General features: G+C 43.8%; 2 protein-coding genes across 3 annotated transcripts in view; both read right to left on the bottom strand.

Annotated features, from left to right (window-relative positions):
* Ddc (dopa decarboxylase (aromatic L-amino acid decarboxylase)) overlaps positions 1 to 4,720 on the bottom strand; it is a 103,934-nt gene extending 99,214 nt beyond the window's left edge. Inside the window, exon 1 of the mRNA XM_013024495.1 lies at positions 4,628 to 4,720. The gene's annotated coding sequence lies outside the window, so the exon portion shown is untranslated. The remainder of the gene's footprint in view (positions 1 to 4,627) is intronic.
* A 12,773-nt stretch (positions 4,721 to 17,493) lies between these two features.
* The window catches only part of Grb10 (growth factor receptor-bound protein 10), a 129,188-nt gene continuing 119,014 nt past the window's right edge, over positions 17,494 to 27,667 (bottom strand). For both annotated transcript variants that reach the window (XM_013024480.1, XM_013024481.1), the window contains 4 exons: positions 26,979 to 27,045; positions 26,649 to 26,736; positions 21,596 to 21,689; positions 17,494 to 20,740 (listed from right to left, as the gene is read on the bottom strand). In XM_013024480.1, the coding sequence (XP_012879934.1) occupies positions 20,594 to 20,740; positions 21,596 to 21,689; positions 26,649 to 26,736; positions 26,979 to 27,045 (396 nt within the window). In that variant the 3' untranslated portion in view covers positions 17,494 to 20,593. The remainder of the gene's footprint in view (positions 20,741 to 21,595; positions 21,690 to 26,648; positions 26,737 to 26,978; positions 27,046 to 27,667) is intronic.

Genomic DNA, 27,667 nt, shown 5'->3' with positions numbered 1-27,667 from the left:
GGGGGGAAGATTGGGTGGGGGGGGGGCTGGGAAGGGATGTGAAGGGTAAACAAAGGAGGAGGCTGCAATGCTTGATAAGAAATCTACGCATTATCCTGCCCATGTAATTGTAACCCCTCTGTACAGTATGTTCACAAAAAAAATTAAATTAAATTTAAAAAAAAGAAGTCTGACAAACAAGTATATTTGTCCTTACTATTGTTATTAGAAAGTAGATATTAGTTTCTAAAGTATAGCTATTAGAAACTAAAAGGAAGCCCATGGGTTGACATTTATGATGTACAAAGGTAACTCTATAGGAAAGCAAGTATTTTTCAGAAATAGAAATGTGATTTCTCATAAACATGCTAATAAGTCTCTATTTGATTGATAATAAAGAAGGCAACTGTCTATTGCAAACATATAGAACTGCAACAGAGTTTTCTATACCGATCCTTGTCCTGGCCACTCAACTATCATCTCTTAAAAGTTACAATAACTTATTTGTTGATTCAGGTGGATTTCTGAGTAAACAGAACTATTATCTGTGAACTGTAATGATGTGAGTTATTTCTAATTCTTTGAAGTCCTTAATTTGGTTCTCTTTCCCTGAGCTGTTCCTGTGCCAGCCTGAGACATGGCTAGGAAGCGCCTGAATAAGGAAAGCTCAGAAAACCAACCATTGCATGTTCCCACTCAGTTAGAGAACCTAGATGTGATGATGATAATGATGTTGTTGTTGTTGTTGTTGTTGATGATGATGATGATGATGGAACATGAATATAAAAGAGGAGTGGGGTAAGGAAAGGAGGAAAAAAGACAGGACAGGGAGATGAAGAGGATCAAAGAACTCCATATGCATGTGTGTATAGCTAGCATAATGAAATCCATCAAACACATTGAAAAAGAGGAAGGAAGACTAGAAATAAAAGGGAAGGGTGACCTTGCTCAAAATACCTTGAATACATGTATAGAAGGATCACATTATTATTGTATGCTAGTAAGAGCATAAATTAAAGAAATGCAACTAATGCTGCAGAGGAAATGAGTGCATAATTCGCTTTTGTGATTAATTTACAATCTGAGAATTGAAATAGTGAGCACATTTTCTCCATGAAGCTGTACAATTTTAGTATAAGCCTAAACTTTGCTTTGCTAAGTCACAAAAGATCTATTTTCATTCTGTTGTAATATAAACATGAGCTTTATTTTTTTTAATATGGCTAGAAAAGATTTGAAAATTTAAATCATCCATGTTTTTGGCACTGTTCTAGCATTCCTCTCCTTCCAGGACATGGTTGAATTGAGTGTTTCTAACATTTCATGATTAATTACTGCATTGGATTGGAAATTCTTCTATAATTAATGACTGTTTAAGTTCACCAAATGCATTTCTGCACTGAAAGAGAAAGCCATGTATTCTTCCCCGCATCTCAATTGCCAATGTGATAAATAGCTGGCTGCAGTTTGGATCTAGAATGTCCCCTAGAGACCTATGTGTTGAAGGCTTGGTTTCTCTAGCTCATGATGGCCATTGGGAAGTGGCAGAACCTTTAAGGGCTAGGGGCTAGTGAAAGTCACATCCTTGGACCTTTGCCCTTGAAGGGGAAATTTGGATCCTCACTCCTTCTTCTCTTCTGCACCTAGCCCTGAGATGAATGAGCTTCCTTGGCCATTTGCTCCTCTGCCAGGATGACCTGCCTAACCACAGACACACAAGTAACAGAAACAACCAAGCATGAATGGAAATCTCCAGAACTGTAAGAGTAACCTTTCCAATTTTGAAATAGATCATCTCAGGTATTTTGCTACAGCAACTGAAAGTTGATTTATATGATGACATGAATAAAGTTTCTAATTTTTCAAAATGCTGTTTAGTCTTGATATGAAACAATGATGCACTAACATTCTAGGTACAAGTTTCACACCTGTCTTATAAAGAAAACTGTTTATCCTTCTACAAATTGATTTTCTTAGGACAGGGGCCTTTGGCTTACACTAGTAATCCTAACTATTCAGGAAGCTAAGATCTGAGGATTGTGGTCCAGAGTCAGCCTAGGAAGGAAAATCTGTGAGACTTGTACCTTTTTAAAAATATATATTTTTTATTGTAAAGATACTTTACAGAGAGGTTACAGGTACGTGAGCCAGATAATGAGTACATTTCCTACTGAGCATTGTTACCCCTTCCTTTGTTTTTCCCTTACTATCCTTTCCCTTCCGACCTCCCCAACTCCTTCCTCCCTCCCTCCCCTCGAAGTTGTAAAGTTCATTTTCAACATAGTGTCTTGTACATCTCATTGTTACAATGTGTCAACCTGTATCCTGTTTTAGCATTTTATTATCTCCCTTCCCCTCCCCAAATTAGAAAAATGTATCTACAAGATGCAGGGCACTGGAATCAAATACAGTGACAACAAGGGTTATACCATGGGGGAAGAACATACAAAAGAAACAAAAAATCACACAGTACACTAAAAACAACAGTGACAATGAAAAAAAATCTCTGTGTCCCTATCTTGGGGTTCATTTCACTTAGTATCATATATACATAGCTTTTGACCTTTTCTGCTCATCTGGTAAGATTATCCTAGATTAAAAAAAATAAAAACATAGCATAACAACAAATAAATTCCTGATTTTCCCTAGTTTAACATGGTCAGATTTTAGGTTCATTTTCACGGATCCCAGGATAATTTCTTCAGTTCTGATTTTCTAAATAGTTTGCACAGTTTTGAAATTTAGAATCATTCAGTCCCTAAAAGAGTGTTAGAAATCAGATATAAAATCATTTGTGGGAAGTGGCGCTGTAGCTGAAGTGGTAGAGTGCTTGCCTTGAGCTGAAGAGCTGAGGGACAGCACCCAGGCCCAGAGTTCAAGCCCTACGACCGACAAAAAAAAAAATCATTTGTGATTTTCCTTCATCAGTCAGGACATGGTTTTAAAGAATCAATTTGTATAATTATTGTGGAATTGTTCAATTTATGTAATTATTATAGAATTATTCAGAATTTTTTAAATCTCTTTGGTGGTACTGGGGTTTGAACTCAGGTTCTCTCCCTGTCTACGCTGATGCTCTACGACTTGAGCATCTACCCCAGCTCAGTCTTTTCTGGTTATCTTAGAGATGGAATCTTAACAAGCATTCCTGCGTAGGTTGGCCTCTAGCAGCAATCCTCCAGCGCTCAGCCTTCTGAGTGGGGATACCTGCCTAGAAGACAATGCAATCCTGATTGATTTGAAGACCAAGAACCCTACACATCACCCTGGGCAGCTTAACACTTCCTACCCTACATCCAGTTATGGATATCCCTATTCCAGCTGTGCCCTTGCAATGGCAATTCCCATTTCCTCATCTCCTTCCTGTCCAATCCTTAGTCCTGTCTTTCCTGCTGTATCCCTCTTTATCTCCAAGGGGCTCTGATGAGCCATTTTGTGAAGCAAGTATAGTGCTTAGGACGCAATTAGTACACAGTTAATTCAAGTTTCCTAGAAGGTTAGGGCACAATGTGCTAGCCCATAAGTTCAGAACAAATTCAGTTCTGATTTCATCTGTTCTAGCTGTGAGCTTTTACACATCTTTCTTTCTTTTTTTGGGGGGGGAGGTCCAGTCGTGGGGCCTGAACTCTAGGCCTGGGCGCTGTCCCTCAGCTCTTCAGCGCAAGGCTAGCGCTCTACCACTTGAGCCACAGAGCCACTTCCGGCTTTTTTTTCTTTTTGCTTATGTGGTGCTGAGGAATTGAACCCAGGGCCTCATGCATGCAAGGCAAGTGCTCTACCATTGAGCCACCTTCCCAGCCCCTATACCATCTTTCTTACCTCTTCTTAGTTTGCCCTCTTTTGAATGGGGGCTATGCTTATAGATTAAGACAGAGACCAGAATAGTCAGAACACTCAGAGACTATGTTATAGTTTGTACCTCAAGCAGCCACAGAATTTCTTCTCATAGACTGTGTATTCTGATAGAGTTTGTGGTCAGCTTTGAAGTTTTGGGGGAAAGATCTCTCAATTATCCTCAGATCACACTGTTTAGGTAGATCAGGAATTTATTTCTAAGTAGACTATTCCATATATCAATAAGAGAGAGCTTTTCACAGAGTCATTAATGTTATTATAGTTCCTAAGACTCTTATTTCCCATGAACCAACAAACAGCCCGAAGGAAAAGTATGGCTCAAATGGTAGAGCATCAGCCTTGAGCAGAAAAAGCCAAGTAAGATTGTGAGGTAGGTCCTAAGTTTAAGTCCACACACACACACATACACACACACACACACACACACACACACACACACACACACCTTTTTACACATGGAGAAACAGAGGCTCTGGAAAATGATGATATATGGTAAAGGAAAATCCATTTCATCTACACTTGCTATTGAGGTACAGACATGAAACCCCAGTAACTTATATGGGATTGCTTCTGTGTACGTGTGTGTGTGTGTGTGTGTTGATGTGCACACAACCACCTATATGGTGCCCACAGACCTGAAAACTCTGTGTATAGCCAGAAAATTTGTCCAATAACAGCCCTTCAATGATTTTAGTTAACCTTCTGGCAACCATTCCGTAACATGGGCCCCAAAAGTCAAGAGGTGCCATTTCCAACAATTATAAAATAATAAAGTATCAAGCCAGAGACTTACTTGCTGGGAATTCTAATTCTTTACTGGTCCACTGTCCTTTTAGGGATCTTCCTGCTTTGAGGAAACATGGAGAAGCCACTGGAAAGGTGGTGGTTGGGCCTGTAATTCTCTGCAAATTGGAATCCACCCCTTTCTCTGACCTTGCGTTTTTTTTTTTTTTGCCTGTGTACTGGTTAAATATTAATTTCTGATGGTGATAAAGGTCAATCTTGAGAAGGCCAGCAGGCCAGCTCTTCTCTGGGCTCCTGGCAAGACCCATTCTGGTGAGTGTATTTGATCCCAACCCTGGCAGCTTGGATCTTTCTTACCACATTATTTAACTTATATCCTACATTATTGTAAGGAACCCTGACTTCAAGTCGTCAGCCCATTAGGTTACCCCATAAATTTCAGTCCTGTGGTGGCTCCTGCCATTGTGGACAACCTCCCAACAGGTACCTGAAAATTCTCACAACTAAACTTTAAAATTATAGCTGGGATTTCTTAGGGCTAGATAATCATCCATCCTTAAGAACCCACCTTTCTTCACCCCAATCCACCTAAATGCTAGTCAAAGATGGACGAAAGAGCCCTCTGAATGAGAATACTGGCAAGTTTTTAGGGAAGCCCAAGTTGGCAAAGTTTTACTGGAGCACAAAGCCAGAATCAGAATGTCACAGAAAAAGCCCATGGAGAGCTTGGCTGCTGAGCCAGCAAGCAGATAGGCAGATAGGCAGAGCTACCATGGCTACAAACTCAGGCCGTTGGGGACAAAGAGCAAATCGTTGGGAGGCTGGGCTCTACAACTCATTAAAGGACTAGGTAAACTGGAGGACAAAATGGCTGTCCCCAGAGGTGTTTGTCATGGGGGCTATGTGTAGAAAAGAGTTTCCCCGTTCAACTCTGAGGCACAGGGGATAAAGAAGGGAGGGCTAGGAGCCAAGGATTGTGCTGTCAGCTGAGAGAGAAGCAAGGTGACACTTCATACCTTTCCAGGAGACACTGGAGGAAAGAGAGAAAGAGAAGCAATAGCTGGCAGACCCGCAGGGACAAACCCAACTGGCCTCATACTTAGTGTCTCCTCAGGTGAGACCTGAAGCCATGGGCATTAGCAATATTAAAACCTGGGAAGGACACAGAGTGGAGAAGAATATCTGGAAAGGCTCTGAGTCTAGAAAGAGCAAATGGCTTTCTGGCCTTGAAACAAAGCCAAAGCCAAAGGGCTCCATGCAGTGGAGGCAGGGATGAAGTGGGGGTGGGGGAATAAGGGGGGTTGAGAACCATTTTAGATACTGTGCTTCATCCTAGTGGGAGGCCATTCCCCATTTGAATATTTACATTTTAAGTCTTTCCCTCCCTCCCTCCCTTTCTCTTTCTCCTTCCTTCCTTCCTTCCTTCCTTTCCTCTCTCCCTCCTTCCCTCCTTCCTTCCTTCCCTCCTTCCTTCCTTCCTTGCTTCCATCCTTCCTTCCTTTTGTTCTTTCTTTTTTTCTCTCTCTCTTATTTTCTTTTTTGAGGGATACTAGAGTTGGAACTAGAGGCTTTGTGCTTGTTAGAAAGGCACTCAACTGTTGGCCATATCTATAGCCCTTTTTTGCAAGTTATTTTGGGATGAGGTCTTCCTTTTTTTGTGCCAGGCTTGGGGTTTGAACTCAGGGCCTCAGCACTATCCCTGAGCTTTTATGCTATAGGTTAGAGCTCTACCACATTCAGTCATAGCTCCACTTCCAGCTTTTTGGTGATTAAGAGTCTCACAGACTTTCTTTTTTCTTTTTCTTTTCTTTTCTTTCCTTTGTGTGTGTGTGTGTGTGTGTGTTCCAATCCTGGGGCTTGAACTCAGGGTCTGGTGTTTTTTCTGAGCACCTGTGATCAGGGCTGGGCACTTCACCATTTGAGCTACAGCTGTACTTCTGGCTTTTTGGTAGCTATTTGGAGAAAGTGTCACAAACTTACTTGTTTCAGTTAGCTTTGAACTGTGATCCTAATCACAGTTAAGATCACAGTTAGCTAAGATCATAGGCCTAAGCCACTAGTGCCTGGCTATGGTCCTATTTTATATGTTTTGCTATAGTGGAGAAGACAGGGATAGTCCATCATATCCAGCTTCTTCCACTGAGATCTGTTCTCATGCACTTTTCTTTGCCTGGGCTGAAATCCGTCTGATCTCAGCCTTTCCTGTAGCATGGATGACAAGGATGCACCACCATATCCATCAATTGATTAAGATGAAGGTCTGATGAACTTTTTGCTCAGACTGGCCTTACGGCAAGATCTTCCTGCTCTCTCAAGTAACTTGAATGCACAGACATGAGGCGCTGCGGCCAGGCTCACTCTGAATTTTGTATGGAAGATGGATCAGAGACACAATATCTGATTTCCTGGCTGAAAGAAATTATACAAACCCAAGAAACCTGGAGTTTAGATTGGGTTGGGGAAGGGGAAGCCATGGGGATGAGAAAGATAGTGGGTTGTAGACATGTATGCATATGTGGGTTCACATTCATTAACAAGCTGCTGGGGAAAGAGGGAAGAATGAGACAGGACACCCATGGCGACAAAGCCAGAGGACTGAGGGTGATAGTCATAGAGGGAGAGGAAGATAACAGGTAAGTACCAGCTCTGTATCCAGGGGACATAACGGGAACCAAGAATTCAGCATGGGAACCAAATGTTAGATTCTGGCTTTTCACCCAGTTGAAGCTGTCTGGTAGACCTTTCCACATAGCTCAGAAGAGAAGCTGGACAGGAGATAAAGTTGTATGTATATAGGTGGAAAGTGTGTAGATGATATTTGAAAGACTAGGACTGGATGAAATCATCTTTAGACAACAAATGATTTTAACCGTTTGATTTAAATGCGATTTAAACAGTTACCAAACATAAAAAGAACTAGCTAGTAGTGCCATTTTGACCTACACTTTCTTGGCTAGTTTACAAATCTCTGTGGAAAGATGATGTCAATTTCCAGCAATTCTGTGTTCAAATTTCTTGTCATTCCCATTTCTATCAATCAGGGATCTTCAGAAAAGCATAGCCAGTGGGAGATACAGTATGTGTACAGAAAGGGTTAGAAGAAGGTATTTAGCATGGAATTGGCCTGTGTGGCTATGATGGAGGAAGGTGGTTCTATAACTTGTCATCAGCAAGCTGGAGGCCCAGGAAACCTTGGTGGTATAATTTAGTCTGAATCTAAAGACCTAAGAAGCAGGAGCTCTAAAGTCTGAGGGTAGAAGATGGAGATACAAGATGAAGAGGGAAAAATCCATCTTTCTCCACTGTTTTGTGCCAATTTGTCCATGATCTATCAGAGATGTCCACCACATTGAAGAGTATGGGTCCTTTTTACTTTGTCTATGGACTCAGATGCCAATCTGTTCCAGAAATGCCCTCAGTGACACATCTAGAAATGATGCTCTATCAAACCAGGCATGGCTTGCTTACCAGATCATATTCACCAGCTTTGCATGACTGGCATTAGAATTGGGTGAATCTGTGATTGGGGGCTGTCCCTGGCATTATAGGATGCTTAGTAACACCTGCCCTGGCCCTCAATGATGATAGTCCTAAATGTCTCTGGGCATTGCTCATGTTTCCTGGGAGCAACATGGTCCTGGATGAGAGTAGTTGAGTTAGTGCCAGGACAGAGGAAGGCAGCGTGTGCTGCAGTCATTGAAGTTCCTGGAAGCTTGCTTGACTCTGCTGTGGTCACTCTCCTAAAGCTCCAGCATGTGGCCATCTCCCAGGTGACTAGTCCCATTCACCGGTCTATGTTGAGAGTTGTGAGTGCAGATGTGACTAAGAGAATGATTCTCAGGTGCTCTGGGAATGGTCCTGAATGGAGGGAGACATGGGCTTTATGTGGAGACCACTGTCTGCCCAAGGAAGGTGAAGTCAGAGTGAAAAAGACAAGGCTGCCCTGATATGCCTGCACTGTGGCTGAATGTACAGAGGAAGAATGTTCTAGAAAAGCACTCTGCTGGGAAAAGATGAGAATATTAATATCAGCTCAGTTCTCTCCCCTCTTTACCCCCTTTTTAAAATCACATTTTTCCTCCAGGGATTGTCTTTGGAGTTGTTCTAGAATTGGGGTACCTGGGTCTAAGGCCCAATGATTCTTGAACTGATTGGAGGAAAAATTCAGGATTGGGCACAGAGACCTAAGTAGGAACAAGTTTATTTGTGCAAGGAAAAAGAAGCACAGTAAGACTATACTCTCAGGTGGTAGAGAGTAGGCAGACTCAAGGAGGAGGGCTACCACAGAGGGTCCCATGACCTCAAGCTATTGTTGGGGTTCTGTAGGCTCGAAGCAGGCATTCCTGGAAACCCAGGGCAGAGGAAGGCCTGGTGCCTACAGAAGTTTATTCCTCATTAACTCCTCCACATATGAGGTAAGAGAGTTTTAATCTTGGATAATCAGAATAGGTAGTCGTTTTCCACAGGCTACAGGATCAGCCAGATCCTGCTCTGTGGCTTGTGTCATTTTTTTAACAACAGCAGGTCAGGATGTGTTTTTTGTTTTGTTTTTGCGCCATTTTTGGGGCTTGATTTCAGGGCCTGGGCACTGCCCCTGAGCATTTTTGCTCAAAACTAATACTGTACTGCTAGAGCCACAGTTCCACGTTGGGCCTTTGGTGGTTAATTGGAGCAAGTCTCATGGACTATCCTACATGGACTGTCTTTGAACCTGGATCTCAGCTTCCAGAAGTAGCCAAGATTACAGACGATTACAGACATGAGTTGCTAGCACCCAGCATTTTTTTTTTTTTTTTTTTGTCAGTCGTGGGGCCTGAACTCTGGGCCTGGGCACTGTCCCTGAGCTCTTCAGCTCAAGACTAGAGCTCTACTACTAGAGCCACAGTGCCACTTCAGACTTTTTTTTTCTTTTGCTTTTGTGGTGCTAAGGAATCGAACCCAGGGCTTCATGCATGCAAGGCAAGCGCTCTTCCACTGAGCCACCTTCCCAGCCCCCCAGCATTTTTGTTGTTGGGTTTTTTGCTTTGTTTTGTTTTGTGTTTTGGTTGGTCATGGGGCTTGAACTCTGGGCCTGGGCGCTGTCCCTAAGTGTTTCAGCTCAAGACAAATGCTCTATTACTCCAGCCACTGCACCCCTTTCAGTTTTCTGGTCGTTTATTGGAGGTAAGAGTCTCATGGAGCCAGGCACTGGTGGCTCACACCTGTAATCCTGGCTACTCAGGAGGTTGAGATCTGAGGATCACCGTTCAAAGCCAGCCTGGGCAGGAAAGTCCGTGAGACTCTTATCTCCAATAAACCACTAGAAAACTGGAAGTGGTGCTGTGGCTCAAGTGGTAGAGTGCTTGCCTTGAGCTGAAGAGCACAGGGACAACGCCCAGGCCCAGAGTTCAAGCCCCAAGTCAGACAGAAAAAAAAAGTCTCTCATGGACTTTCCTGCCTAGACTGGCTTTGAGCCATGATCCTCAGATCTCAGCTTCCTGAATATCTAGGATTATAGGCATGAACCACTGGTGGGAGTTGTTTCTTAAGTCAATAGCCAACGCATGATTCTTAGCTATCAGCTTTCCTGATTCCCTGTCTAACCTGTTTTTATAAAAAGTCATCACCAAGCCCAAAGGCCACCTGGATTTTCATTTGTGTTTTTTTCTAGGAGTTTACAGGTTTGCACTCACCTTTAAGTCTATGACTCATGTTACAGTTCTTTGTGAAGGTGTAAGTTCTGTTCCTACACTGACAATTATTTGGCCGATTCCATGTGATATCTGTTTGTTTGAGCACCATTTGATTAAAAGATGATGGCTGGGATGTAGTTCAGAGGCAAAATACTTGCCTGTGTAATGTCCTTTCCTTATTAGTCTTAGTTGATTATATATATATAATATATATATAAATATATATAGTAAAGATACTCTACAGAGGGGTTACAGTTACTCGAGTAAGGTAATGAGTACATCCCCGGTACCAAGAAATAAAAGATGAGGGGGAAAAAAAGCTTAATAAACACCAACCAATGAGCTAAGAATGTGGCTTAGTGGTAGAGTGCTTGCCTAGCATACATGAAGCCCTATATTCAATTCCTCGATACCATATAAGCAGAAAAAGCTGGAAGTGGTGCTATGGCTCAAGTAGTAGAGTGCTAGCCTCGAGCAAAAGAAACTCAGGGACAGTGTCCAGGTCCCAAGTTCAAGACCCAGGACTGCCAAAAAAAAAGAAAATTATCTTTTCTGAGTTGTATTGCTATTTTGTGCCTCTGTCAAGGATTAGAGGTGCAAAAGGCAAATTAACCCAGCTTTATCTAGGTTCAGTTCTACTTAGCATTTTGCAAATCACTGGCTTTAGGCTACATTGTGTAATGTTTTGCAGGGACTGAAATCAGCATTTCAACAAGTAGAATAAAAAGAAGAAGAAGAAGAAGGGGCTGACTGGGCACTAGTGGCACATGATTGTAATCCTAGTTACTCAGGAGGCTGAGATCTGAGGATCACGGTTCAAAGCCAGCCCAGGTAGGAAAGTGCGTGAGACTCTTATCTCCAATAAACCACCAGAAAATCTCAAGTGGCGCTGTGGCTCAAGTGGTAAAGTGCTAGCTTTGAGCTGAAGAACGCAGGGACAGTGCCCAATCCCAGAGTTCAAGCCCCACAACCAAAAAAAAAAGTGTGTGGCGGGGGCGGCGGCCTGGATGCTGGTGGCTCATCATGCAGTCTTAGCTACTTAGGAGGCTGAGATATGAGGATCATGGTTGGAAGTCAGCCTGGGCAGGAAAGTCTGCAAAACTCTTACCTCCAATTAACTATAAAAAGCTGGAAGTGGAGCTGTGTTTCAGATGGAAAAATGCCCTGATGAAAGGCAAAGCAATCTTCTTCAGTTTGAGTCTGAAGCTTGTTATCCAAGCTCTACCCCATGAGCTATATCCTTTTGTTTTTCATACTACCTTTGCTCAGGATGGCCTCAGACAGACTTTCATCTTCCTACCTACACCTCCCATGTATGTGGAATGACACAGATGCAGCAACCATTCTTGGTTGTTTGTTGAGTTAGGGTTTTACATTGATTGATCTTGAACCGTGATTGTCTCATCTTCATTTCCTGCATAACTAGGATTCCAGGGATGAGCCACTGTGCTTGGCTCAGATGGTCCCTCTTTTAATTGCAATTTATCTAGGACAAAACCTGTGCTTGAGAAGCCCTGAACAACCATCTAACACGGCTGCAGTGAGAGAGAGAGAGAGGAGCTGTCTTCTGATGAGCACAGATGAAGTTTCTGATGATTTTGAATGGACCTGTGGAAACCATCATGTTTATTTGATTCATTTTGGTGCTGACACTGGGGCTTAAACTTGGGACCTTCCATTCTTGCTTCAAGGCTGGTATCTACCACTTGCCACACCTCCACTTCCAGCTTTTGGGTGGTTAATTGGAGATAAGAGCCTCATAGACTTTTTTTGTCTGGGCTGGCTTTGAACCCCAATCCTTAGATCTCAGCTTCCTGTGTAGTTAGGATTATAGCATAAGCCACTGATGGCTGTTTTGGTTTTTTGACGTTGTATCTCACTACATAGCCCAAGCTGGCCTGGAACTCACTAGGTAGTCCAGGCTTGCTTAAAAGTCATGATCTTCCAGCCTTTACCTTCCTTGTATGGAGATTACAGATCTAACCCAACCATGCCTGGCCCCTTTTATCTCACAGTTCACTAAAACATGAAGTCATGTAGGCTACTGGCATCCTATTTCACAGAACATGCATAGGCTAAGGTCGCCTGAGGTCACATCACATTCCCTTACATCCCCTCCAGATACATCCTCCGTTCACCCTTCACCTCTGCACTCAATTATCATTCTTCACTGCAGCTCTCACATATACTATGGTGTAAGCACAGGGCTTCATCCTGGGCTGAGTGCGTGGGATTGGTTCCAGGACACCCTGCAGATACCCAGGTCCACATACCCAAGTATATTGACACACAAGTCTCACGTATAAAATGGTATCATAGCTGGACACCGTTGATGGCCCAGGCCTGTAATCCTAGTTACTCAGGAGGCTGAGATCTGAGGATCATGGTTTGAAGCTAGACAGGGAAAGAAAGTTCCTGAGACTCTGATCGCCAATTAACCACCTAAAAAGCTGGAAGTGGAATTGGGGCTCAAGTGGTAGAGTGTTAGTATTGAGCATAAAAGCTTGGGGACAGCACCCAGGCCCTTAGCTCTGAAAGCACCTGTTCCAGAAGACCACAAGGACCCAGTCACATACAGCACAGGGGTTTATTGCCAGTGGGGCTGACAAGGCCACCTCCCTCAAGGGAGAGGAGAAAATGGCACCTGTCCTTGTTCAGGGGAATCCTGATACAGTCCCCAGACTAGAGGCGGAAGTGAGTAGGCAGGGTGGGTTTAGGTCTGGGGAGAGAGCAGGAATATAGACAGATCCTGGAGAAACCAGTGGGAGCCCTGTGGAGAGTTCTCTTTTCTTTGTGAAGGGCAGGGTGGAGTTCTAGTCTGGGTGGAAGGTGTTCTGCTGATGCAGGGGGTTGAGGGGGCTAGAGATACATGCTTAGGGCTTAGGATGGAGGCTGTCAAGCCCCAAATGGAAGAGGACATACTAACAAGTTCAAGCCCGAAGATTGGCACCAGAAAAAGGCATTTTATATCCTCCCAATACCATAGAGCGTCTCTACAGTATTTATAACACTAAGTCACTGCATTCTATTTAATTAAATCTACAAATATCCACAGCACAGTATTTTCCCCATAGTGTGCCATTTGGGAAATGTCTGGGGGCAAGTCTGTATGCATTTCCAACCACAGCAGGCCCAATTACCTAGCATGCATCAGCAAGCATGTAGCCAATCTCACTCCATCAGTGGTTAAATCCACTGACATGAAACCCAGTGGATACAGAGGGCTGAATGTAATTACAACAGAGACTTTCCCTAAGAAAATGAGCCATAATATTTATTTCCAATGACCAACCTCTATCGTCACCCCAAATGACATCTGATGAGTCGGCCATAGAACATGGAAGTAAATGTGGTTCTGTTGTGAGTATATCAGATGTGTTGTCAAGCTGGATGTGGAAGGTATCCCAAGCTTGAGTGTGAAGGTAAGTGTGAAGGGAGGAGAATTAATGAAATGAACAGTTGTAATGGTTCCCCCAAATTTCTACATATAACCTCTAGTTTCTGACTTTTTACTTATTTTTGTGCAGTTAATATCAAACACAGCGCTTGTGCTTTTCTCTCTCTCTCTCTCTCTCTCTCTGTGTGTGTGTGTACAGATACCAGGGCTTGACTTAGGGCCTCATGCTATTGCTTAGCTTTTTATTCTAGGTTGGTACTTTGAGCCATAGCTCCACTTCCAGCTTTTTTGCTGCTTAATTGGCGATAAGAGTCCCTCAAATTTGTCTGCTTCAGATTGCAATTCTCAGTCTCCTGAGTAGCTAGGCTGACAGGCTTTTGGTAATAGCTAGCACGTGAAGAACTCAAGAAGGTGTCCATGAAGGAACTCCAACATCAAAGGACAAAAGAATGAGAAGAAGCGACAGCAGTTGCAAACAGACAAGATGGAAACTGCAACAGGATATGGTACCACAAACTTCAGACAAGCAATCACTTCATACAATGGGGTGGAGAGCTTGGAATTCACAAAGAAAGTGGGCATAGCTCAGAAGAGCAGCTCAGGTTGGAAGGAACACAAAGCAGAGATGCTCCTACTCAATACCACTCCAACACGGGCATGTGCCCAGGTAGGGGGTTGGGGGGGGGGGAAGATCCAAAGGAAGTGAGCACAGAAAGGGTTCAGGAAAAAAGCAGATGTTGGGAGCAATAGGTAAATAGAATTCAACACACACACACACACACACACACACACACACACACACACACACACACACTTGTGGTTTTCCAAAAAAAAAATATGTTCTGATCCTAAAGAGACACGAAATATCCCCAGGAATCAAATATGACTTTGATGTATTACAACTTCTGTGCTGCCTTTTTTTTTTTTTTGACTTCCTGTCCTGGGGCTTGAACTCAGGGCCTCGGTGCTGTCTGTCCCTGAGCTTTATTTGTATGGGGCTAGCACTCTACTACTTGAGCTACAGCTTCACTTCCAGCTTTTTTTTTTTTTTTTTTGAGGTTAATTGGAGGTAAGTGTCACATGGACTTTCCTGCCTGGGCTGGTATTGAACCACAGGTCTCAGATCTCAGCCTCCTGAGCAGCTTGGATTATAAGGTGTGAGCCACTGGTGCTTGTTTTCTGTGCCTTTTCTCCTTGCTTCCCTAAACCCCAAGGGTCCTCAACTTCCCCCCCAGGGTGTGCCATTTATCTTGAAGTGCCCTCTGCTGGCTGTGTTGAGATCTGCACTCATGGGACCTTTCGTTTCTCCTCTCTGCTGGGTCTCTGGGGGGCCTTCGGACCAGCCCCTCCTTCTCTATTGTGCTCAAGGACCATGGATGAAGCTTAAGGACGCATTGGGTGAACTGTTCGTTTTTCTTCCAGTTCTTATGAATGTAGTCTGGACCCCTCTTAAACAGATCATAAACCATGTTCACTTGTAGCAAGCACATTCATTATTTTTTAAAGTCCCCACAATTTTACTTATTAATCAAAGTATGGATGTCTGGATAGGTTACTGGAGTTAAGTGCTTTGTACTGGCCAAGGGTGCTGGACCATAGTAGAGTGCTGTTCCCAGACCTTTTTTTGTGATTATTTTTTGTGTGGCTACTGGGACTTGAACTCAGGGCTTAGATGCTGTCCTTTAGCTATTTTTGCTTAAGGCTAGCATTTTATCACTTGGGCAACAGTTGTACCTCTAGCTTTTTGGTGGCTAATTGGTGATAAAAGTATCATGGACTTTTCTGCCCAGGCTGTCTTCAAACTGTGATCCTCAGATCTCAGCTAAGATTACAGGCACGAGCCATTAACTCCTAGTTTGTATTGGTTATTTTGAATAGTGTTTCTTTTTTGGGGGGGGTCCAGTCGTGGGGCCTGAACTCTCGGCCTGGGCGCTGTCCCTCAGCTCTTCAGCTCAAGGCTAGCGCTCTACCACTTGAGCCACAGTGCCACTTCCAGCTTTTTTTTTTTTTTTTTTGCTTATGTGGTGCTGAGGAATCAAACCCAGGGCCTCATGCATGCAAGGCAAGCAATCTACTACTGAGCCACCTTCCCAGCCCTGGATAGTGTTTCTTGACCAGGTGTGTGCTCCTGTAACTTGATCCAACTATTTTATCTTTCTGGCCATAGCTCAGATGACAGATAGACATAACTTCACCCAACTGTAGGATGAAACAAGGTTTTTGCTCACTTTTCTGCCCCAGCTAGTTGACCTTAAATACAGTCCTTCCATTCCTGTGTCCCAAGTAGTCATGTGTGATCAATCCACCAGTGTGGATCTACCACTTAAGCCACAGTGCCACTTCTGGCTCTGTTTATGTGGTACTGAGGAACCGAAGAGTTTCATGCATGCTAGGCAAGCACTCTACCACCAAGCTACATTCTCAGTGTCCACAAGTGTTTATATATTTGTATATATAATTTGCATCTATCTGTATATTTTATGTGTATATGTATATTGTGCATTTTGCATGTATATTTATTTTATGTGTGTATTTTTTTACATATTTTTATACTTGTATATACTGTATTTAGGGTCCCTACTGGGTTTGCACTCAGGGTTTTGCATGCACTTGCCACTTGGTCCACTTCTACAGCTCTGCTTTTTACATCATTTTAGAAATGGAGTTTCCTGGAGTTTTCAAACTGTTAAGTCTCCAGATTTTAGCCTCCTGAGTAGCTAGGATTACAGGCGTGAGCCACCAGTGCCTGGTTTACGTGTATGTTTTAAATGCCACTTAAGGTTGGGATAGAAGCAGCAAGCTCAAAGTTCAAGTTGGGCTGCGTCTCCCCTCAATCCATTGTGCTGTGTGGCAGCTTATGTCATTGTATTTAGTCACCAGTGAAGTCTATGTTGATGCTCTGGCCTGGCTGCTGTCACAAAACTGTGCTCTCCAGAGAGAGGTATGATATAGGGCTGTTGTGACTTTAAGCTATGCCTGTCTGCTGCAGGAGCGTTCTCGCATTGCTGGTGTGTGCCTGACTTACATGGGCTAGCATGTGAGATGTCTGCATTTACTGGCTGATTGGGGCTGGCCAGGGAAGAGGCACCAGGTAGAAAATCTATAGGTAACTTAGGATTCCCCCAAGTAAAGGCTTGGGTAGCAATAACATGGGACATCCCTTCTCCTTAACTTCCTTCCAATTTCTTGGAGTTGAAACCAACCCATGCGGGTTTTTGCTTGTTTGGTTTTGGGTGCTGGTGCTAGAACTCAGGGCCTGAGTATTGTTCCTTTTCTTTCTCTCTCTCAAGGTTGGCACTCTACCACTTGAGTCACAGCTCCACTAACACCTTTCTGGTACTTAATTGGAGATGAGTCTCACAGGCTCTCCTTCCCCGAGGCTGGCTTTGAACTGTGGTCCTCAGCAGATCATAGCCTCCTGAGTAGCTAGGATTACAGGCGTTAGTCACCAGTACCCAGCCAGGCCCTTGACATCAATTGTCCCACTGCAGTGAAAAAGAAATGCCACTGGCCTTGTCAAATGTGAATGAATGTGAATGTTTAGTGTTTGGAGGTCTCTGTTAAACCTTCATGGATAACTGACTCCCCGGGCAGGATGGAGCATAGGGAAACAGCTGGTTGACCAGGCCCCCGACTGAGCTGAGTCTGCCTTTCACTCACATTCACTCAAGCTTACTCAAGACACACGTTCTCACACAGCCACTAACTGTTCATGCCAACTCCTTCCTAATGAGAAGAATGTGTTTGAAATGTGGTAAGTCCTTTTTCAAAGGTGTTCCCCCCCACCCCCCGTGGATCATCACCCAGAGGGCTTTTAAGTACAGACTGAGACATTACGAACAGTAGTAAATGAAGAACACTGTATTAATGTTTATTTCTAGTTACAAGAAACAGAACATCAGTCCCTTATTTGTACAAAAATACCTGAAAGTTTACAATTAGGTTCACGAGCCAAAGAGCTATATACAGAATGAAAGCAAAGCACATGGTAAAGGTTTTGTCTCATAATCAACACCTCCTGCATTCCCTGAAAATGCTTACAGGTCAGGCCATATTATGGTCACTGCAGCTTGCACTGTGACGTCACAAATCTACAAAAAGCTAGTCCCGCCCCCAGAGGTGCAGCGGTCACTCAAATTGTTGTCAGGTATTTAAGTGCAGAAAGGAGCAGACAAAACATCTAAGCTGAGGCACATGTTTCTTCAAGGTTTTAGCAAACAAAAACACATTCTTGAACTCTAACATCTAATGTAACAGAGCTTACCTATTAAAACTCTAAATACTCAAAGAAAAAAAAAGCATTTGGCATTTTTTGTAGGTTTTTGTGTATGTGTGTGTGTGTGTGTGTTTTTCTCTTGTGTGTGTGTGTGTGTTTTTTCCTTCTCAATTTAGTCCAGGTTGCTACATGGAGTTTCATTTAGAAAAGAAAAATCACAGGCAGACATTACAAAGGCTCCAAAACAACCCTGAGCTGTCCCCTTTACATTCATGTCAATTAAATACAAAAATAAAAGTCAAATTGTCCTTCAGTGCCTGGAGAAGGGGGCTAGACGCCCACCAGCCCAGGGACATTGCTATCTCAGATGGAATTCGCAAAGGCGGGCAAGCCAGGGCCTTGCAGCCAGGCTGGTTGCAACAGAGCGAGTGTCCCGCCCAGATGGGGCAGAGCCTCTAATAACTCACTTCGGCTGAGAAAGTACAAAAAGACTACGTCAAACCAGCTACATACAAAATCGTGAAATCAATCAAGCCTTTATTCTCTGCTTAAATAAAACGCATACGTATAAATATGAAATACTGCGCATCCTAACTGTTCTACGAAGAGCCATAAGAGGGATGATACACTGGTGGACTGGTCTACGTAAACAGGAGAAAAAAAAAAAGAAAAAGAAATCTTAAAATTGCTTGTTTTTTTTTTTCCTCTTTTTTTCTTTTTTTTTTTAATTTTAAAGATTTTTTTTTTTAACTTCAGACCAGCCAAGAGGAAAAGGGACAATGTTGGACGTGAAGATCAGCGGGAACATGCAGCTAGGCATGAACTTGAGGATGACCTCACTGTCAATCATTTGAATGGTTAACTGATTGCAAGAGGAAGAAAAACAAAAGTTCATATGGTTGAGAATATGTTTTACTCAAAAAACAAAAACCAAAAGAAAATTCTTCATTTGTTGTAAGGAGGCATTTCGTAGAAACCGGAGTGTGGCTTTTAAACTGAAACACAGGGTTTCGATGCTGCAGACTGACTAGCAGCAAATCTGCCTTAGTGACACTTGTCACAAGGCTGTCCTCCACTCCGTGGGCCCAAGACGGGACCCAGAAATGCAGTTCCTTAGGGAGGAGCACTTCGGGGGGGGGTAGGATTCAAGGAATCCAGCGGTAAGCACAGGTACAGGGGACAGCCGGGGAGGTTGTTGGAAATGGAAAGCTTTCTGCTCACCACAGCTGCCTGTATGCTTGATAAGCAAGTACTGCCTGTGTTGCTGGGCTCAAGTGGAAGGAAATGGTCACCTCACACCTGACAATTCAATGAAGGGGACATGGCAAAGGGTCCGTTGTGGGGCTCAAGGGGGACCCAGTGATAGCTCAAGCCACTATCTGATTCATCTCCCAAGATGGGAGGCAAGTATCACGTTATTCAAAATTGGTGCCCACAGCACAGGCGGCTACCCCTCAGCAGAGAAGTGCCGCTGGACACCTGCATCTGCTGGCTTAGGGGGGGTTTCCAGCAGGGCACGGAGGTCATGAGGCAAAGACCTTTAAAGGTCACCAGCCCATGCCTGCAGTGTTCCCAGTCTTTATCACCATGGAAACCATGGAGACACAAAGCCACGCAGGAGCCATTTTCTTTGAAGATCCTCTAATCCCCAGAGGGAGATCAGTCAGGAAATGACTCAGGCCACTGCGGAGGCTAAGGCAGTGGTCATTCTAGACCAGCGTGTGGTTAGATAACACGAGGCTGAGGATGCCCCGGGCAGACTTGCTGGGATTCACCGTCAGCCGACGGTGAGTACCAGTGTCTCAAGAAGGCTGGCATGGGCCAGTTTAGCAGTGAGGTCATTCAGCCATGTTGTGTGTGTTTGTTTGTTTGTTTTTTTGGTTGGGGGGAGGGTGGGGGGAAGTAGGCTTTTCTAAGTAATAAAGTCTCCCTCACTAGACAAGGAAATAACAAAGGGACCAGACACTTGCACTAGAGCAATGACTGACAGACAGTGGGAGTCTGACTGAGTCCACAAAAGGTGATGCCAACCACCGTTGACACCTGTTTTTGTATTGTTTATTTTTGAAAAAAAAAAAAAGAAGAAAAAGCTTTTCAAGTATACTGGGAAGGGTTGGGGGTGGTCTGTAATTTGGGAGCCAAATCCACACTGTGGCAATCTCAGCAGGTGCTAGCATCCTGTGGAACCCTTTGTGGGGACTCATTTTCAGTCTGAAGCCTGCCAATTCAAAACACCTTTTTGTTTTTGTTTGTTTTCTATCATTGGACTCGAAAAAGCCACATCCCCTCCTACCACAGGCTGAATACAATATTGACAACGAAGAAGGAGTGCAAAAAGTGATCAATACAAAAAAAGTAAACATATCGGTTTTAATTGTCAAGATTATCCCAGGGCAAGAGTTCATTTCCAATCACTTCTATCCGGTTCTCATTTCTAAGTGGCCCAGCCAAGATGGTCATTCCAGTTGATTCTCACACTTGCGCTGGATCTGTCGTCCCTCCCCCCGTTTGGCTGGCACAGAGGGAGGCGATGCTGTTGCGTCCGCAACAGCAAAGCATCTCAAAGTCCAACAAACAAATCAATCTTAGTGGGCTGGTATTGAACAAACCCACATCATTCTGAATCTTAGGGTGTGAACTAGATGTGTATTTTCAATTCTCACGCAGACCTCTTCCTCTTCATTCCAGTGTTCTCTCTCTCCTTTCTCTGTTGAGAGGACGTTTGGGAGGTCATAAGGCCACGCGGATGCAGTGGTGCTTCAGCTTGCATGGCAGCACCCCCTTGTTGAGCTGGTAAAAATCAACCAGCTGGATCAGATCAGAGAACTTGGTGTTGCCGTCATCCAGGGTGAAGAAGGTCTGCCCATCATCCTCACACTGGGGAGACACAAGGAATACTTCCTGAGTTAGAAGACATCACAGAAAGCAACCTGGGGGTCTCTGGCCAACAGCAGTTTGGTCTGCTTGCTCATGGTTCAGATCCTGAGATGTCTGTCTGTCTGTCTGTCTGTCTGTCTGTCTGTATGTCTGTCTGTCTGTCTGTCTGTCTGTCTATCTATCTATCTATCTATCTATCTATCTATCGTACATACATATTTTTCTCTCTCCAGGGGAAAGGGACAGCTGGCTCCTCTGTGCTCTGGGGTAGCCTTAGGCAAAGGTTGTTAAGCGGCTCCTCATTCACCTGGCTCAGGAAGGAAGTTTAACAGCCAATGACACACGACACACAAGGCTTGCATCCTTGCTACAACATGGGTAACCTACCCTGAAATCCTGGTGTTCAACTGGGGTCACAGGTGGGTTAATAAAATCAATGTGGATAGGCAACTTTCCCAGATCCTGGGATTTTTTTTTTGGTGGCTGTTTTTATTAAAGCAGAGGAACTGTGCAAGGTATCCAGGGAAGAAATATATTCCTAACGTGTATTTCAACTCAGTGAGTGTAAGTTACCGGGAAAGTCTTCCTGCCCTGTTGACCTGGCAAGGGAGAGGTTCAGAGGTGAAGGGGAAGCCTCGACATCAGGCTACCTCCAGCAGCTTCATTGCTAGGGAAACTCTGTCCCAAGTTCAAAGAATAAACCCTTGCAGAGACTCTTACCTGTGAATGGGAAACTGTCTGCTACCTGACCGGCTGAAGTCTTGTTACTTTACAACTTGAAGGTCACATTAGGGATGAAATCAGAAAGCCCTCCCCCCCCCCAGTGGGGATTGGTGTGAAAGTATCAGTACTTACAGGTAGGATCTGGAAATTTTTAATTTTCTGGTGATGACACAGTGTGAGGACAAATGCCTTTGGATTACTCTGGCTGTCACGGAGGAGAAAAAGCCTGGGGAGGGAAAACCAGCAACTGATTGTTATGACTTTTAAAAAAAATCCAAAAGTCATTATGCACATGTGCATACATGCACACCTCCTAGACCTGCAGCATGAGACAGATACGAAGCCACGGTAAGTGGCACCCAATAGCACTTTGTGGCAAGAGCACAGGACACCAGCTGAAATTCTGAGATGTAATTCTCCACTGAAGGGAACCTTGATGTCATGGCTGGACCACTGGGTCCAGGGCTGAGGCAGAGAAAAGAGACTAGAAGATGAAGCTGGAACTTTTGTGCCAGAAAGTCAGACAGTGCGGAGAGCATAATGGACATGTTGAAACAACCCAGCAAGTAGGATGGCTTCACTGGAGTGTCAAGACAAATGGTAGAAGCAATGGCTCATAAGATATAGGAATTTGCACAGATATCAGACATAAAGGAGCATATAAATTCTCCATAGAGGAGAATGCTGCTGACATAAACCACAGAGTACCAGATCAGAAGACAGCCATTTGGCAATCACCACAGCAACCATTGATTAAGATTTTCCATGGATACTAAAACCAGCAGACAATAATTTCTTTCTCTCTTTTTTTTTCTTAAAGAAAAAGAAGAGTATTACAGTATACAAATCAAGTTGACACTGTCTTTAATACGTGTTCAAATTTCTACTAGGGGGAACGGGTCAAAATAGCACTCATGTGCTTTTCTACAGGATGAACCAAAGATGCCTCCATACACATCCTGTCCTCAATGCATGAGCCACTCAGCACAGCACAAGCCCAAACACACTCTGTAAGTACTGGGTTCTCTCAATGCAAGCACCTACATTATGATCATTCTGGGATAGGAGATTGCATCTTTCACTATAGTGGGGCTAAGGGCTCTGGTAAAATCTGGGTGTGAGTGTATGGAGGAGCTATGACCACACCACTGATGCTCACTTTCTGGTTTTTATAACACTACTGTGGCTATGTCAAAGAAGACCTGGTTTGTGGAAACTTTACATTGTAATTATTAGAAATAAAGCGGCACCATGGTATAACATCTTTTCAAATGATTTGACAAATCATAGAGGAGAGATAACAGAGCAAATATGCTGTGATATCTTGGATGAAGTACATGTAGGAATTCTTCTTGGCATTGGTGCAACTCTTCTATAACTTCGAAGCAATTACAAAAACTGAGATACAGAACAGCACAAGCAGTATGGAATTATGGCTGGTAAGACAGATACCAGAACAGAAGAGACAAAGTCTCTTAAGCATATCTCAAAGAAATCAGAAACCCAAATGCCACCATCAGCTACATCACCAGTTTCTAGACTGTCATGTTAATATGGAAAGCAGTTAACTCTCCATTCTAATCTTTGAAGGGCTCTACCATAAAGTTTTCCAACAACATAAACTCTGTTGCCTAGCATTTTGCTACTATTCCATTTAAATATTCTTTGGGAAATGCCAACCATAACAGAATTGGATGGTTGGGCTTGGTTGGGCTCTATAGAGGACAGTGTTAAGAACTATGGACAGAAAATACTGTCTCTTGACATTTATTATTTCCACTTTCTCTTTTAAAGTTGTTTTGTTTTGACTTTTGAACTTGATTTGCCTTCAGTGATCTCTCAGAGATTAGTAGGGATTAGAAATGGGTTACTGATTCACCTTGCTTTGCAGATGCATTTCCTTTCCAGCCATCAGAAGCCCAGCACTGCGGGGACAAAGCTGGTACTGGGCCTTGCATCTGCATATTTGTGCTTTCCTAGCCTCCTGTAGGCTCAAGTCTGAACTGGAAATGGCAGCCTCAATGACAACCAAGACTCCATGGGAGAAGGGGACAAAAGTCTGCTGATTGGATAGCACTGAAGAATAAGCTGAAAGACAGACCTGGTTGGAGGAGAAAGGAGTGGGCACTGGGGCTGTTCACTTGGCTGAACTTGCTAACCTGCAGCATATAGGCTCCTGACCTGTAGGCAGGATGGGCCTTACCTCAGAATCACTAGGGAAGCCCTTTCTGGACACACTTGTTCCTCACACCCTCCTCCCCAAACCTCAGATAGGCTGGATCCTGGGGCGCTCCTGAGGTGGGACCAAAGCACCTCTCTAAGCCTCCTGTGGGGCATGTGCTTCTCTGGCAGGATGATGTCATCCGGCAAGGGGCCCACTCAGTCTCCTTAATGAATTCCAGACAGGAGCTAGCAGTGATGTCCCTGGAACATTTTAAGGCACACTTCTATTGGGGTTCAGACCTGCACAGGAGTGCAGGAAAGTAAACACTTCTGAGCTCAAAAATGTCTCAGAAAGAGAAATTTTAAATGTTGAAATTTTTCTTAGGCAGGCTAGCGACATTAGAAGAGAAATATCCTTTTCTATCATCAGGAAAGGCACTGTTCCAACGAAGAGCCAATCTAAAAGAGAGTGCTCCATGACACTGGTGACATCTCAAGAAGATAGTTCTGGAATAATTTTATAATTACATAGGAAACATAATAAAATGAGACCGAACTCAAGGCACCTGCAATCAAAATACCAAAACAAAAGCACAAACAAGGAAGAAAGGTTGGAACGAAGGGAAAGGAGAGGTGCAGGGAAGAAGGGATATAGGAAGGAGAGGAATACAGCGGGAAGAAATGAGAAAAAAAAGGAAGAATGAAAGGAGAGTGGAAGAAAGGAAGGAAGGCCAGCAGAGGGGAGGGAAACAACACAAGTAACAGATGATGAACAAAGTCCTTTATGATTCAGAAATAGAAAGATATGAAAATATTTGCAACTTGAAAAAAAAACTAGAAAGTTCAGAAGTACAGAAAGAAAAAGAAACTCCAATAGTCCTTATGCTCATGGGAAGAGCCTCAGCCTGCTTCATGAGAAACAAAGGCAAATTACCACCCAACTAGCCACTTGCACAGCCCTGGGAAATGGCTTCTCACAGGCACTTCTGGAGAGATGGGCACGTGGTCAGAACCTCACAGAGGCAACCAAGAATTATTTCATAGTATACCATGAGCCTTCTGCTTTCCACTTGGCATCCCCACTTGTAAGGATACCAGTGAAATTATGAAACAATGAAGCACTGGTGTCCTAATCAGAGGGTGAGCTGTCTGGAAACAATGATGTCCCACCGACATACAAGAGGGCCTGGGAGTGGAAGAGACCCATGGAAGATGAACATGAGCTGCTGGAGAGTCTCCTCCCTGATACCACCTTTGTTTAGAAAGAGAAACAGTAATACTAGGAGAATGAACACAATAATAAAAATGGTGACCTACTGCTTTATAGTTTCGACTTTACACATGGACATGTCTGGATTTTCACTTTTCAAAATTATCAAAAATAGTATCAATCCACTCATAAATACCAAACATCAACAGGAACAAAGCTAACTACCTCACAGTTGGGTGGCAGAAACACAGGGAAGAATTACGTTCCATGACTTTAGCATGGAAGTGTAGTATAATATGCTAAGACCCTTCTAGGATTCGTTATAAAGAAATGAAATCCTAATTCAGGAGTCTGTTGAAAGAATCAGTGTGTGTGTGTGTGTGTGTGTGTGTGTAATTAAGTGATTTCCACTGATAACCAACAGACCAATATCTTTAGAGTAAAAGATGGAAAAGTAAAATCAATTAAAACCTGTATGCTCAAATTTGAACTGGCTTTTATCAATGTGAACTCACATGATTTTTTGCTTGGTTTTTAAAAGCTCAGAGCTAGGGGTGTGTCATGCCTGACACACACAAAGCCATGTCCACTGAAAAGACCTAACAATTGTGGCCTGTGGGGACAATATTCGGCTAGAGAAAGGGGCAAGGTTAAGAGGACTGTGTCATTTGGACCTAGTACATTTGTTTACACCTGAAATCACCATGAGAAGGTGATTCCAGAAGCCAGTGTAGGGCAAAATGACCACAAAGAAGTTCAACTGAAAACAGAACACCACACAAAGATGTAAGATCAGATTGCTGGTTAATAACAAACACAGGACTAGGGCACAGCTCAAGTGGCGGGGGGCTTGCCTGGATAGGATCAAATGTAATGCAAAGAGACTATGTACTGGGAACCAGCCTCTCCAGCTGGTCCTGAGGGACCTCTGACAGTTACCTTCTGCAAACACGCACCTAATTACCCAGCCAAGTTAGCTGAATGCCACCAGTGTCCATAGCACACATGATGAAGCCAACTACTGTCCAGCCTGGCTGTGCTGGCCCAAGCGAGAAGGGTCACTCAACCAATTACAACCTAGATGCAATGCCTCTTTGTGGCTCTAAGCTACTACAGTGTGAGGCTGTTGGTTCTCATCTGAAAGCTGTTAAAGTGCATAAATAAAAGACATACAGGTAAAATAACGTTGTTTAGCCAGGCGCTAGTGGCTCATGCCTATTACCTAGCTACTTAGGAGGCTGAGATCTAAGGATCACAGTTTGAAGCCAGGCTGAGCAAGAAAGTCTGTGAGACTATTATCTTTAATTAAGTACCAAAAAAGCTGGCAGTAGAGCTGTGACTCAAGTGGTAGAGTGCTAGTCTTGAGCAAAAAAGCTCAGGGACAGTCTTCTGGCCCTGAGTTCAAGTACCAGGACCTATATCAAAAAAAAAAAAAAGATGGAAAATAAAAAAAATAACTTTTTACTTGTGTGAAACTTCTAAGGGGAAGAAGGTAATCCTATATTCAACCTGGGAAGATATGGGTTAGAATCTTTTGTCCCTTAATAACTGGGCAATCTACACACAATTCTGTACCTCCTCACTTAGATGTTCTTGTTAAAATGTGGATGCAACTGGGGACATGGCTCATGTGGAAGACCACTCTACCTAAAAACTATGAAGTAGTCCTGTGTCCAAATTCCAGCACAAACAAACAAACAAATGAACATCCACTGCCTGCCAATCTGGGCTACCTGAGAAACAGAGCAGAATGCACAGCTAGCACAGTGAAATTGCAACAGACAGAAGTTCTTGGCAACTGAGGCTCCTTACCCATCCACAAGGCCTTGCTGCTTGATGATCCTGTGAGACTCCTCCCTGGAGATGCGGCCATGAAACCAGTGCTGGGTCCTGTGAATCACTGTGGGAAGAGGAGAGGGAGGACATAGTACCTGTGCACAGTCCTTTCCTGTACTGGTGACTCACAGTACCCTGTGAGCTGAGGCTCAGGGAGGAGAGGTGAGGAGAGAAGATAGCATACATAACACCATCACATAGTGCCCCGCTAGCCCTTTGGCCCTGTGGTGCACTCCTGTATGGGAACCACTGGGGATGGTAGAGGGCTGGGGCTGTGGGACAGGAAAGGGCGGCCTGGCATGTTACCTGCATTAATGGAGGTAGGGTGCAGGGGGCTTTGGCTTCCCAGCATATTCATCCTCATGCTTCGCTTCTGTAGGAGAAATGCCCATGTTAGCATCAAGACTGCAGACCATCAGCCACCCTCGGGACAAGGTGGCCAGATAAGGTCTGATGACCCTTAATCCACTCAACACCCCCATCAGATCACTGAGAATGGAAAGCTTATGGGCCACAGTGCTTATAAACAAAATCAAAACCATCCTGGGTTTATTTCCAGATCACCCCGCTCCCAAGAACTGGCAGTTATGTTTTTCCTCCAGAAGGCATAAAATGAGATTCCCGAAAAATAAAATCTTAGCAGAAAAGCTCTGCATTAAACTCAGGTCATTTCACAATGTAGGTGCCTGGCCTAGGTGCTTTCTTGTGTTCTTCGCACTGAGGTCAGCCTTAGTTCTAGGAAGGCTTTCTAAGCTGGACTCCTGATTTACGCATGGCCTTTGTGACTCAGAGAAAACTTTCAAGCTGGGTGACATTCTCTTCCCTCCTAGAGATTCAGGCGTTGGAGCCTCGGAAATAAAAGGAAATCTATACCTGGGGGTTAGGGCCCCAATGTGAATGCCCGCTGGCCTCATTCAAGGCTGACTCTTGTGTCTATCCTTCATGGTCAGCCACTGACGATTCATCACCAGGAACAGTTTTTCCCATGAACCGAA

The sequence above is a fragment of the Dipodomys ordii genome, unplaced genomic scaffold (genome assembly GCF_000151885.1).
Source record: "Dipodomys ordii isolate 6190 unplaced genomic scaffold, Dord_2.0 Scaffold76, whole genome shotgun sequence".
In the NCBI taxonomy this organism is placed as follows: domain Eukaryota; kingdom Metazoa; phylum Chordata; class Mammalia; order Rodentia; family Heteromyidae; genus Dipodomys; species Dipodomys ordii.
The sequence above is the reverse complement of the archived record's forward strand: the minus strand, read 5'-3'. Positions and strand labels throughout refer to the sequence as shown.